This window comes from Nyctereutes procyonoides, unplaced genomic scaffold, assembly GCF_905146905.1.
Source record: "Nyctereutes procyonoides isolate TBG_1078 unplaced genomic scaffold, NYPRO_anot_genome, whole genome shotgun sequence".
Taxonomy (NCBI): Eukaryota; Metazoa; Chordata; class Mammalia; order Carnivora; family Canidae; genus Nyctereutes; species Nyctereutes procyonoides.
This window is the reverse complement of record NW_026575126.1, coordinates 47,718,401-47,732,374: the sequence shown is the minus strand read 5'-3', so window position 1 is coordinate 47,732,374 and position 13,974 is coordinate 47,718,401. Positions and strand designations below refer to the sequence as shown.

Below are 13,974 nucleotides of genomic sequence, written 5' to 3'. Positions count from 1 at the left end.
TTTTTGTAAGATTTAAATGAGATCTATGCTTTGAAAACTGTAATATAGAAAAGGTAGCTTTTGCTGACAGAAATTGGCGTTCTTTCCATTGCAAGTGACAGAAACCCAACCCAAGCTGATCGAGTTGGAGAGAAATTCATTCTCTTAGGTTACTAAAAATCTCACTTGAAGTGTGGCTGGATGCAGGAATTCAAACAATATCATCAGAACTAAAGTCACTCTCTCCAATCTGCTTTTCTGCATAATAGCTTTATTCCATGGAAGGTTTTCCACCTTGTGGTAACAAGATGGCTTGCAGCAAACTCCAGGAGTATATGCCATCTTCCTTGCAACCCTATCAGTATATTATTTTTCTCACCAGCACAGCAACAAAATTGTGGACCTAGTTCTTACCTGTCCAGTCTTGAACCCATCACTGCGGCCAAAACAATTCTGAAGAAATTCAACGTTGTTAGAATGTTCAACACTATATTATTCCAAAATTTAGAATACACTGTGGGAATAGAATACATTTGTTGGTTTATGACTGAGTCAAAAACTCACCCTTAGGAGGATGAATTAGCTCCACCCAAAATGTAGGTGAGAAATTCCCCTAAAAGAAACATCAAGGGTGCCATTGCCCAAAAATGAGGCAAGTAAAATTTATAGATGATGATTCAGTACTGTAGTTAAATATAGGTGACCAGCTAACTAATCTCTGAATTTGCTTCTAGTGCCAAAGTTCTATAAATTCATTCACTCACTTAGCAATACACATTGAGCACATACTATATGGCAGAAACTATTATAGGCACTGAAGATAGAACAATGAACAAAGTAGATGAAATTTTAGTAAGTAAATCATACATGGTACATACATGCATGTTGAAATGAAATACTCATTTACGTAGAATTAATAATTATATGACTTAAGATGATGCTAGTATCTATAAAGGAGCTATTAAAGATTTTGGTACCATATCATATGAAGATTTTTATAACTGTATGTATTCACATAATGCTGTATATGTGTATGTAAGTAAAATAACAATAAATACATGTTTTAAGAAACATGCCAGAATCTGGACCTCTAAACTGATTAGGGGAAAAAAATGTTCACAGGGAGCAATTTTTAAAAGCATGTTTATGCAATGTCTTTGTTGGCTGTTATCAAAAATTGTTTGATTGATGACCTTCTTTGACCTTGAATATATGCACTAACATGTTTAAGTGATGCCTCTGAAGAATGAGGCACTTCTTCCATTCCTTGTTATTAAGGTGATCAAGTACCACATGGTGCCCTTGCATAACTTCCAATTCATGGGCTCAAGGCAAGTCAATATTTTCTTTAAAATGTCAAGACTATCTGGGGTGCCTGGGTGGCTCAGTGGTTTAACATTGCCTTCGGCCCAGGGCATGATCCTGGAGACCTGGGATTGAGTCCCATGTCGGGCTCTCGGCATGGAGCCTGCTTCTCCCTCTGCCTGAGTCTCTTCCTCTCTCTCTTCTTCTGTGTCTCTCATGAATAAATAAATAAAATTTTTAAAAAATAAAAAATAAAATAAAATAAAATGTCAAGACTATCTGGGGTGCCTGGGTGACTCAGTCAGGCATTGGATTATTGATTTTGGCTCAGGTCATGATCTTAGGCTCATGAGATTGACCCCCACACAGGGCTCTGCATGCAGCATGGAGCCTGCTTGGGATTATCTCTCTCCTTCTGCCCCTCCCCACCTCCACTGGTGCTAAATAAATAAATAAATAAATAAATAAATAAATAAATAAATAAAATCATTTTTTAAAATGTCAAAAATATATTAATATTTCAGAGTTTCATTTGGATTAGAGGTAAGACATCAAACTAAACTAGTGCTGTACCATAGCTAGAAAGTCTATCCCTTCCCTTCACAACTTTAAGTCCATTTCAGAGAACTGCCAAGTAAACATGTATTTGTGATCAGTTATTGTGTCCTAAATACTCAATAAAGTTTCAAAACAGTGTTAATTTGTTAAATTTCATCATTATGCCATCAGAAAGGATGAATACCTACCATTTACATTGACATAGATGGAACTGGAGGATATTATGCTGAGTGAAATAAGTCATTCAGAGGAGGGCAATTATCATATGGTTTCACTCATATGTGGAATACAAGAAATAGTGAAAACGATCATAAGGGAAGGGGGAATACTGAGAGGGGAAACATTAGAGAGGAAGACAAACCATGAGAGACTACAAACTAAAAAAACAAACAAAGGGTTGTAGAAGGAGAGGTGAATGGATGGATAGGGTAACTGGATGACGTGCATTAAGGAGGGCACGTGATGAGATGAACCCTGGGTGTTATACTATATGTTGGCAAATTGAATTTAAATAAAAAAAATTTTCAGGGATCCCTGCGTGGCTCAGCGGTTAGTGCCTGCCTTTGGCCCAGGGCATGATCCTGGAGTCCCGGGATCAAGTCCCATGTCGGGCTCCCTGCATGGAGCCTGCTTCTCCCTCTTCCTGTGTCTCTGCCTCTCTCTCTGCCTCTCTCATGAATAAATAAATAAAATCTTTCAAAACTTTTTTCAAATGTCATTGTATAGCTTAAAAAAACATTTTTCTGGTTCTCAGTTTCATTATTTGTAAGATGCAAAGAATGGACTGAGTATAATCTCTATTAATTCATATATGCATAAATAGGCATAAGCATATATACCTACACATGCATACATACACACAGAGCCAAACTCTGTATCCCTAAAACCAAGCCCCAGTATTTATTCAACAAATACTTATTCAGTGAGCAAACCATTTAAGGAATAATCAGTAATTCCCCAAACTGCAAATCCCTGTTCTCATTTTCAATTGATTGGAGGGAAAGAGAGAGAGAGAAATAAGGACAGGGGAATGAGTTTTTCATAAAGCTAACACTTCATTTGATTTAGGGATTGTATTTTATTTCAAGAAATATTTCTTACCAACATGTTCAGGGTTGGTAAAAATGTCCATGTCATTTATGAAATGACGGTGATAGTATTTTGTAGTTACTTTTGAATTTCATTTCTTGGCAAAATTGAAAGTTAGTACACTATGTTGATCCCCCAGTTCTTCAATTTCTTTACAATTTTTAATCATCTTTGAAACCAAAAGTGGAGTGAACCAAAGGCAAGATAATTCCTGAAGTACCCTCAAGCTCCAAAATTCTAGATTAACTTTTCTTGCTCGGTGGTTTGAATCACGTAACCGGCATCAGGGGAGTGATTCAGCACCATGGACAGATCTCCAAACGTGAGCCCATCTTGGGGATAAAGGGCTGGATTGAAATGAGTAGAATAAAGTGCAGGTTCTGCTTTGAGCATGGCAGTTTTCATGTGAGGACACAACTCCAAGCCTAATACCTAAATTAATGAGTTTAAGTCTCCATTTAATGAAATATTCAGATTATGATTACACTTAGTTTCATTAACTGCATTCTCAGAATAATGTGATGGGGTTTCCTTTTCAACTTGTAATTAACTTTATTGAGAATTCTTATTGGAGTTTTTCAAGCAGCTTCCTAAAACCTCATTATAAATTATTTTAATATATGTATTATGGTTTTAAACTATGTTGCTTAATTTTATATTGGCTGTTATTTTTAAAGGAAGAAAAATTCAACACTAATCTTGAAGAACAGCAAGCTGATTGAACTGAAAAGATACTCTGAAAAGAATCTATACTCAACTCCTGACAGCTAATTCCGAAGTTTTGGTCTTCCTGTGTCAGATATGGCATTTTAATAGGAAAACAAAAATAATGTGACCCTAACCAAACAAAATCCCCCTTCTCCCCTTATATGATTTGTATAAAACTAATCAGACCTGCAAGAAAGACCTATATTCTTTTTTTTAAGATTTATTTATTTATTTTAGAGACAGAACTGGGGAAGGGGCAGGGGAAGATAGGGAGAATCATCAAGCAGACTTCCCGCTGAGTGTGGAGCCCACAGTGAAGCTCGATCCCAGGACCCTGGAAGCATGATCTGAGCCAAAATCAAGAATCAACCACTCAATTGAGTGAGCTGCCCAAGTGTGCAAAGACCTATACTCTAAGACTGATAGATCTCCCCTTGATTAAAGGCAAGGAAAATTAGCACATGCCATTTTTCTGCTTTCTTTCACTGTGACTCTTGGAAGTTGTTAGGGCGTATTTCCCTCTCAGAACAAAATAACAATTTCTCATAAAAAGTGTCCTAATCTATTCCCTCTTCTATTATCTATTTATTCTACTGTCCCATAAACTCTAAGAGGATAGTTCCTATTCTTGTCTCATACATCCTCATATCTCCAAGTCCTCATATACTGTCTTGTTCATAGCAGGATTTTAGTATCATTTAAATATTGATTGACTCAATGGAAATATTAATGACAAGAAATCAGACAAATTGGCTAAAATCTGAGTCCTCCAAGACAGAAATAGTGGCTTTATCTCAACTGGTCCATTTTCAAAGATAAGCATAATCTAATACAGTCATTCTTAGCAGAAACCAATAAATGAGGAGAAGAAAGAGAAGAAGAGACATAACTGGAGCATCAACCAGCATAGGTCTCCAGGAAAGGCACAAGAAAGTTCATGAGTAGAGTACAAAGCTTAAAGCCAGACAGAGATGGGTTCATGTTTGAACCTACGCATAGGATATGAACTCCTTACTGAAAAAGTCTGTGCTTTGAGCAGGTTACTTAAACTCTCTGAGCCACAATCTTCTTATCTATAACATGTGGGTGCAATACCTATTTCAATTATTTCATGTGGTTGTTGTGAGAAGCAAAATGCATGCGTGTGGCAGGTGCAGAACAAACATTATTCTGTTTTATCTTTTACTCCTTTTATATCCACACTAAGTGTCAAAAACACAGTAGGCATGTTGCATCATTTAATCCCAATATATAACTAGAAATGCTCTCCCAAAGAAACTGTGTCCAAAAATAGGCTTTCCCTAGTATGGAAGGAACAGAATTTGGCATCTTTTAAACTAAACCAGACACTGTGATGGGCACCTAGGCTTTCTTTACAAATAGTCCTACAGCTGGTTTGAAGCACTTTGGAAAAGCAATGCAAATCTAATTAGGCAATACCATGTGGCCAGCATTAGTAGCAATTTCTGAAAACAGCCCAGGAGGTGGAATACAGAAAATGGTAAGGTTTTTTTTTTTTTTCTTTTAAGGGCTCTGTTTTTCTGTTGCTTACGCACACACACACACAGACAAACCCTCTCACACACACCCTCATGCATACATAATCTCATTTTCTGGGTGGAAATACAAGACATGTTTGAGACCATACAAATTCCTATGGGCCTGGTCCACCACTGTAAATAAAATATTAAAATCAATATTCCTAACAGAACAAAAGCTCATGTGTTTCAATGGGAATTGAAGAAAAACATAACACAGGAACAAATGTCTAAGAATGGGACAGCTGCTCCATCAGAGCTATTTCCTTGGGAAGAAATTGACAGATTCTTCAGTTCTCATTTGCATCAAAAACATTAGTAGTAACAAACACACACACACACACACACACACAGATTGTGTTATCAACTGACACACAGAATGAAAACATTTTCACTTTGAAATATCAACTATACAATAAATTTGTGCTGGTGTGTATCATCGTCCCCTCTTTAATAGACCACATTAGTACTAATGATCACTCATTCCACTAATAATCATCATAACAACCAACATTTATATGTTACCGGCCATTATGCTAAGTTCATTATATGTGGTAGTGCATTTAATCCTCTCAACAATCTTGTATTTTACTCCTTTTATAGTGTGGGAAACTGAGGTTCAAAAAATTAATTTAATTTTTCCAAGATTACATAGTTATAGGTGACAGAGCAGATACCCAGTTCAGGTATGACTCTCTGCTAAGCATATATCTCCCACTCCCTCATTGTACTACTACAAATTCATATTGGACATGTTTAGTGGTCATCATACACATGTCAGAGACTCATCTATAACACAGAACTCTTGATCTAAAACCACACAAAATTGACTCAAGCCATTGTACTTATCTTTAGTTATAAACATTTGTAATAATCCAGTCATAGATCCAACCCCTAACTTTTATTAACTCTATAATTTACTGACCCATGTACCAAAACCATAATAGTCATAGATCTTCAGATAGAGCAGTTTTAGCCTGCCTGACTGTGGAAAAGAAAGTTTTCATTTCAGAAACATGTTGGTAGCTGTGGCTTGGTTGAAAAAAGTAAAAGCTTCACATGAGTTAATTACCCAAGTTCCCTCAAAACTCAAAATCCCAATGGTCCTTGCTAACAGGTTCCACTGGGCCTCTTATGGAACTTGAGATTCATCCATCCATGTGTGTGTTTGTTCATTCAACAAACATCCATTGAGCACTGTGTCATTTCGCTGGAGATACAGGGGTGAATAAACACAATCCCTGCCCCCACCCTAACAAAGCTCCAAATGCCAATCCCTACCCCACTTCTCAAGTATGACCTTCTTCAAGAACTTGCCCCATCATAGCCATGAGAGAGGCTAAGACACTCTCCACCCCATCCAACTGATTGAACCAGAGACAGGCAGTTGATCCAGGAGAAGCCAGGCCACTGGCTGGTCAGGAACTACATTTTTTTCTCCCTGATTAATATGAACTAAAAGACACAGTGATTAAGTGCATTAAAGGCAAAAGACAGTGATGCTTTATTACTCACACTACCTACTGAAGTCCCAAAAGTACCCTGATTCCTACTCTTTCTGACCCTGGATATTCACCAGAAGATACCCTCATGTGTATCTAATAAAACTCAGGCTATGTAGTCAGATGGACCTGGGTATGAATCCTATTTCTTCTATTAACTAGGACACCGTGGACAAGATCTTTGATTTTTAATTTTATGGTGGATATTTTCAAATATACACAAAGACAGAATGAACCCCCATGTACTTGGCCACAATAATATTTTCTACTTCTGTTTCCTCTGCCATCCCCTACAATTTTATATCTTCCTGGTGATTTCTAAACTAAATCTCAGTTATCATGTCAGGTGAGTTTCTCAGGTTTCATGAATCTCAGTTTTCTCCTTCACAAAACAGGAATAATAATACCCCTTCCACGGGCTTTTTCATTTGCTGGACAGAGATGTATATGGGGCTGCTGCCGTGAGCCATAATATGCGATGCCGCTATAACAATACAAAACATTTGCTCTCACAAAGGTTACATTGTAGACATAAATAATGAGGAAGATAATATCAGAGGGAACAGAAGTTATGAAGAAAATAATGGGAGAAATGGAGAACAGTAGGTGACTTGGGAACAAGAGGAAGACTAGGAAGTCATCTCCCATGCGGTGACTTTGGAGGTAAGATGTCAAAGGGTAGAGGCCTGTGAGCAGGGTTCTGTAGGCAGGAAGCACAGCAAGTACAAAGATCCTGAGGCAGGGATTTGAGCTGGGCTGTTTGAAGGTTGTTTCCAGTGTGAAATGAGCTGAGGCATCCAAAGCTTTAACACAATACATGGCACATAGCAAGTGCTCAATAAAACTTTAGTTATTATGCCTCCTAAGAAAGGACTCCACAAGACGTATGATGGAGTGTGTTTTGGAAAGAGCTCTCTTTCCTACAGTTCCAATCGATCTTTGGGTTCACCTAGCATATCCTTTATCAACTTCAACTCCTAGCGGGGGAAGACTTCCCCATTCTGCAAACACCTGTACCAGAAGGAGAGGTCTTACAGTGTAGTGATTAAAACACAGACCTTGGGGTCTGACCAGCCCTGTTTAAATCCCCAGTGCCACCATTGAATAGCTGTATGAGCTTTGGAAAAGCCATTTAACCTGAGACTCAGTTTCCCCACCTTTATGAGGTGAAAATAACAGTACCAACCTAATAAGGTTTTGAAGATTCAATGTGTTTGGGGTTTAGAATGCTGTCTATATAAGTAACTGTTAATATTTAACTACCTTACATAGGTTTTATTCCTATGTACCTGCCCTGATTAGGAAGTTCCCCCAATTTTGAAAAGATATTTGGGAATATCCCTCCCAGTGCCTCCAAAAATCAAGTATATGACATCCAGGTGCCTTGGTAAATATGGATAAATGAATGAAAATCCATTTGGCCCTAGACAAGAGCAGCACGGCATCTTTCATCTGGTTCCTTGTAAGCCCACTTGGGAATGGTCCTGGGGCAGTAGGGAGTGGGCTGAGGCTGGAATGGGAGCCTGGTCTTTCTGATGGATTCAGTGTCCTGAAACATCAAGTCAGTACTTCTCCTCAGTTCGGGGTGAGATCCCACCTGCTCAGATTATGCTGCTAAATAAATAGAGTAACGTCAACCCAATTCCAAAGAGGGGTTGCATATTTGCGTGGAACAGGAGGGTACTCTGTCCCAGGAGTCTATGTGAGAGTGCAGTCAGTATAACAATGGGTTCTATTCCAACAGTGACCAGGTGAATAACTTTATGTGGCTGTTTTTATAGCCACTGGGAGACACTTTTTATACCATGGCAATAAAGGCCTTGTAATTGCTACTGACTTATTTAGGATTGTTTTCAGTCTTTACCACATCATTAAACAATACTGCCAACCAAAATTCTACTATCAAGTTTGCAGTACTAAATACAATGTAGCATCCTGGAGTGCATCCTGGAACAGAAAAGGGACCGAGTGAAGAAACATAGTGAAATCCAAACATTATCAACAGTTTAGCTAAAAATAATGTACTAATGTTGATTTCTTAGTTGTGACAGGTGAACCACATCAGTGTATGATGTTCACATTCAGGAAAAGTGGGTGAAGAGTATACGGAACTCTGGGTGTTATCTTTGCAACCTCTCAGTAAATACAAAATTATTCCCAAACTAAAACTGTATTAAAAAAAAAAAACCTGCTGTTAACACAGACAAGTTGAGAGACGTTGATCCGGGCTCTCTCCTTGTATCTACGGCACTCACTCCCATCTCCCATCCTTAAGACGAAAGGGAGCCTATATTTACCCTGCACTCCCAGAAAGGATGGGGAGTGTCACTGGCAGGCTGCGAGGCTTGGGTGGGGGAGACAGAAGCACGTTCATAGCACTTGAGGACAAAATGTGCCTTCAAAAGCAAACTATAATTACACAGAAGCCGAGGAGCATTTGCGAAAAATCACTATCTCATCTGAATCTACATCCTGTTCATCAAAGAGGTCGAGGCCCTTTTGATTATCAGACTAAATATTTTTAGGCAATATCACTGAATGCCTGGAAAGAACATGAACAGCTCCAGCTGAAGAAAAATCCGTCTTCAGATAAAAAGGCAAGTCTTGCATATCACAGGAAAAAATCAACCCTAGGAAATTTATAAAGGAAAACTGGCAAAAATTTCCCCCACACTGAAGCTTTCTGTCGCCTCCATTTGCCTTTACCCTAGTCCTTCCCCACTCCCTTCCTTCTAAATGACTTTTTATTCTTTTAGCATTTAACCAAAGTATAATGGAAAACCAGAAAGGGCTCTAGCACGAGTAGTAAGATGAAGAAAGAGAAACAGATGGAGAGGAATATCCTCCTAAAACTATGTCGAGTGGGTTACTGAATAGAGACAAAAGAAATGACATTCAAGTTCTAGGTATTGAATTCCTGGTCAAATCTGGTCACTTGAATGTTTAGTGAAGAATGCCCCAACAATGGCATGATGGGTATATCACAAATGGATACGTCATTCTTTCCATTTTTTTTCTTATTGTAAATCTTCATAGCACCTAGAATGTTCAGGAAAAAGGTTTTATATTCAATAGGTGCGTTCTAATTCTGGCACCAAGAGGTGATCTAACTTCTCAGTTGGACTGGATTCCTTCTCTCCTAGTTCTCTATGGGTCAAAATGGGCACCTGCATGGCTTCTTGAACCCCTGATAACTGATAAATACCAATTATCAAGGCCTATCCTCTCAGTAAACTCCCAAAACATTCCTTCTCTTGAATATGTAGATTTTCCCTGTGTCTATAATATATAAATAGCTCCTGTGAATCAATAAGAAAAGACAAAATCATTACAAGGAAGCCTATCATGACTACCAGGTACTGAACAAGTTACAGAAATTGAACCAATTAATACAAATATGTAGAAGAGCTGTATGCTTTTTATTTTCCAGATGTTATGAAGAATTCTAGGAGATATGGACTAGATCAACCCAGCAGCAATATATAAAATTAACATCATATTCATGCAAGAATGCAATGTTTGCATGCACCTGGAATTCTCTCCTGTAGTCTACCAGGAATGCTCCGTTCTACTTCTTCCCAGTAGAATATTACAAGACACATTTTTTAATTAGTATAATGATTACTGAGAGATTCAGATACAAACTAAAAGCAAGAATCATAAATAAACCCAGTTAGTCCCTCACAGGAGCCTTCTGAATTAGTGCCTGGACACCCATCTCTGAGCAGTAATTTGTTTTCAGTACAACTTTAAACAAAAGTCCCTTATTGAAACAAGATTCATTAATGTTCCTTGCCCTTTTGCCTGATGCAATGATGAAACATGGGTGACTTCAAAGAGTTTGTTATTCCACGTGAGTGCTGATTCAAACATCATCCTAAAGATGGAAACTTCACCAGAAACTTGTTAACAATCACCTTGTAGAGCCAGGGACTCAACATCATTTCAACTTTGTCTCCTCCATGATCATATTCACTCACATGCAATGGCGGGAACCCACATACATCTAGGTTCAACTTATTTCCCAGTGACATCTGAAAGAGAATGTGCTCATTTCCATGAAAGCCAGAACTGGGCTCAGAAATTGCCATGTCAAAGTTGGTGCAATTTACCGTATCTTTCAGGGCTGTGAGATTTGGTCATAAAACTTCCAATTGCTGATGTATTTTGCTCTAAAATGTGGCTATTTCTCATGCCACTCTACGACCTGGCACATAAATAAATATGGCTGAATTATTTAATACAATGACACCTAAGACATTCTGTTTGGTAGCCCATTTTCAAACTGTGTAAACATTGACTTTACAAATATACTGCCACATTTTTTCCAAGGCTATGAAAAATCATCACCATGCATGATCAGATAATTTGCATTACCTATGTCAAATACCACAGATTTATTCCTCTACTCATCCAGCATAAAAATTTGTAGCCAAACAGTTCAAAATGATGATTCAGCAAATAGAACACCAGTGCAACTCTCCTCGTGGAGCTTCAGCAAAGGCAACCCAGACTATAAAATGTGCAATGTTTTTAAGAACCTCCAGCCACAACTAAATGCATCTTTTAAATTGTCTGGCTTTTGTTGTTTTAAACTAAGCCCTCCGCATTACTTTAATGGGGGGTTAACTTGAAAACATAATTGCTAGGAATAAACACGGTAGCACACTATTGTCAAAAAACTAAACAATCTTGCTTCCCCCCTTCCCATTAGCCAGTGCATCAGCTCCATAAGGTATATTGTATATAAAGACCTTTGAAAGAAAAGAAAAATTAAGGGAATATACCAAGATCCCCAAGTATGCTCTGTCCACTAAAGAATACCTATTGAAATACAATAGCAAATGTAGCATTTTTTTCCTTCCTGGCAGAAAAATGGAGAGAATTTGCTACTGTTGAATCACATATACACACCCCAAACCAACAGAACCACAATGGAAGACCCCACACACAAACACACATGTGCATGCGCACGTGCATACACATACACATAGAGTAGTTTGTGATTTATTTTTGCAAAACTCTATGAAAAAGAGATCGATTTCTTCTGAACTACTATCTGTTCATTGAAAACAGCAGGGAACCTAATGGTCACAACTGGTCTACCTCAAGAAGGAGACAAATAAGCAAATGGACCATTGGTTAACCAATTTCCCAATCAAGATGAATCAATACAATAGGTTATTGGATAACAGATTAACTATCTAAGACGAATCAACCAAGTAGCCCAGTGGTTAACAAGGTGGGTGAACCACCAAGATGAACCATCCAAGAGGGCCATTAGTTAACAGAAGAACCCACCATAAGAAACCAACCAAGGGGATCACTCTTTAACAGAGAAACAAACCAAGTGAAAGCTGATGATGCCAAACACAGCTTCATCCCAGAGAGATGAACTAAAACTTTTAACTAGTCAACAAACAGAAAAGTCTTAATGAACCCAAACAGACCATGAAATCTAGACACATGACCACCGCACGGGTCACCAAGAGGGGCTGGAAATGGATCGCACGACTATACTTACGAAGATTATTTATGGGGGTTCTGGTATCCATGTTTTCATAATGCTGGACATGAACCACAATGTTGAGGTCCCTCTCCATGTGGTCAGTGTTGCAGTGGCCCTGTGGCCTCATGACATCTGCAAGGGCCCTGAAAGAAGAAAGAATTTAAATCTGTTCATTCCAAACACAATGATTGGCACCTGCTGTGCTCTGAGCACTGTGTTTATGAAGATGAGGCCCCTTACTCCATGGAGATGCCATTCTAGCTAGGGGTGGGAGGGAGAAAAAGACATAAGGAAGTAAAAAAGATCACTGCAATTAGAGGTTACATAAGGACTTCATGCAAAACAGTCCACATGCTCCTTACAATACCTGCGTATGAGTGGGATCACCCACCTCGCAGAGTTGTTGACAGGATTAAATGAAGAATATATGTAAAGTGTCTGCAACCCACAGACACTTAGTCCCCCTTCATAGCTAATGCTAGATACCACAAGTCATGTACAGCAATGACCCACTATTAGCAACAAATAACATTTATAGAGTACTTACCATAAGCCCGCCAACCTTGCTAATCACGTTATGTGCCTTAATTCAACTAAGTAGCATATGAGCACCTTATGAGGTTTATTACTCCTTCTTTGTGGATGAGCAAAGGCTCAGAGAGGTGAATTAACCTGCTGAAGGTCACACAACCACTTGTATAGGGCTTTGAACCAGAGTCTGTATTCATAACTCTGTATACTGTGTGCATGGGGTTTCCTACAGCTAGGGAGGATTTGGTGTGAGCCATCCACACCCCATGTTGTAAGCAAGTACCCCTCTTAATCAGTAGCTGAGATGGAGGGAAAGCTCTATCTGAGTCACCAACTGTGTTTTGGGCTCTTCCCATTTATCATCATGTTTAATCTCCTTGACGCTCAACCAAAGATTGATCATCTTCTTAGTATTATTCGACAGATAAGAGAGCAAGTGGAGACGTGTTAAGTGACTGTATTAGTTCCCAGACTGCTGTAACAAAGCACCACAAACCAGGTGGGTTCAAACCACAGAAATTATGGTCTCACAGTTCTAGAGGCCAGAAATCCCAAATTAAGTTGTCGGCAGGGCTACACCCCTTTGGGGACCTACAGCGACTCCTCCCTTGCCTCTTCCTGGCTTCTGCAGGTTGCTGGAAATCTCGTTCATCACCACCTGGTGTGTCTCCTGGAGTCACTGTCTTCCTGTGAAACTCTGCTCTTAAGGACAGCAGTCATACCGGGTTAGGGGGCCTACCCTACTCTAGGACACCTCATCTTAAATCATTACATCTGCAACAATCCGATTTCTAGACAAAGTCACATTCCAAAGACTACAAGGTTACGACTCTAAAAAATATTTTTTTTAAATGGGTAGTGGTGGGGGCAGAGATGTGATAGACAATTCAACCAGAACAGTGACCTTCACAATTAGATGTAAAACTGAGTCAAGCAGCTCAATGTTTGCACACTGATCAGAATGGAGATAGCTGTCAACCAGGTATCACACCTAAGGTCAGACCTCACCAGCACATTTACTTTTCACCTACGCTCCATCACGTCTCTGTTTAGATAGGATTATCCTTGAACAGTATATACTATTGTAGCTATAATTGCACAGGTGTGTATCTTTGACCTGAGGGGCGTCTTTACTGTAAACCTCAATCTGTTTCTTTCTCTTTGCACAACACGAGAGCTAGCCCTACCGCTAACTGTGAATCTCCTCCATCCAGCAGTTTCATGGTGAGAAGCTGCAGGATATCAGCCCTGCTTA

At 38.9% G+C, this 13,974-nt stretch overlaps 1 protein-coding gene across 1 annotated transcript in view; it reads right to left on the bottom strand.

The window, feature by feature from the left end:
- Window positions 1–13,974, bottom strand: part of SHISA9 (shisa family member 9) — a 276,978-nt gene that overhangs the window by 251,081 nt on the left and 11,923 nt on the right. The window contains exon 2 of the mRNA XM_055339365.1: window positions 12,204–12,331. Within this exon, the coding sequence (XP_055195340.1) occupies window positions 12,204–12,331 (128 nt within the window). The remainder of the gene's footprint in view (window positions 1–12,203; window positions 12,332–13,974) is intronic.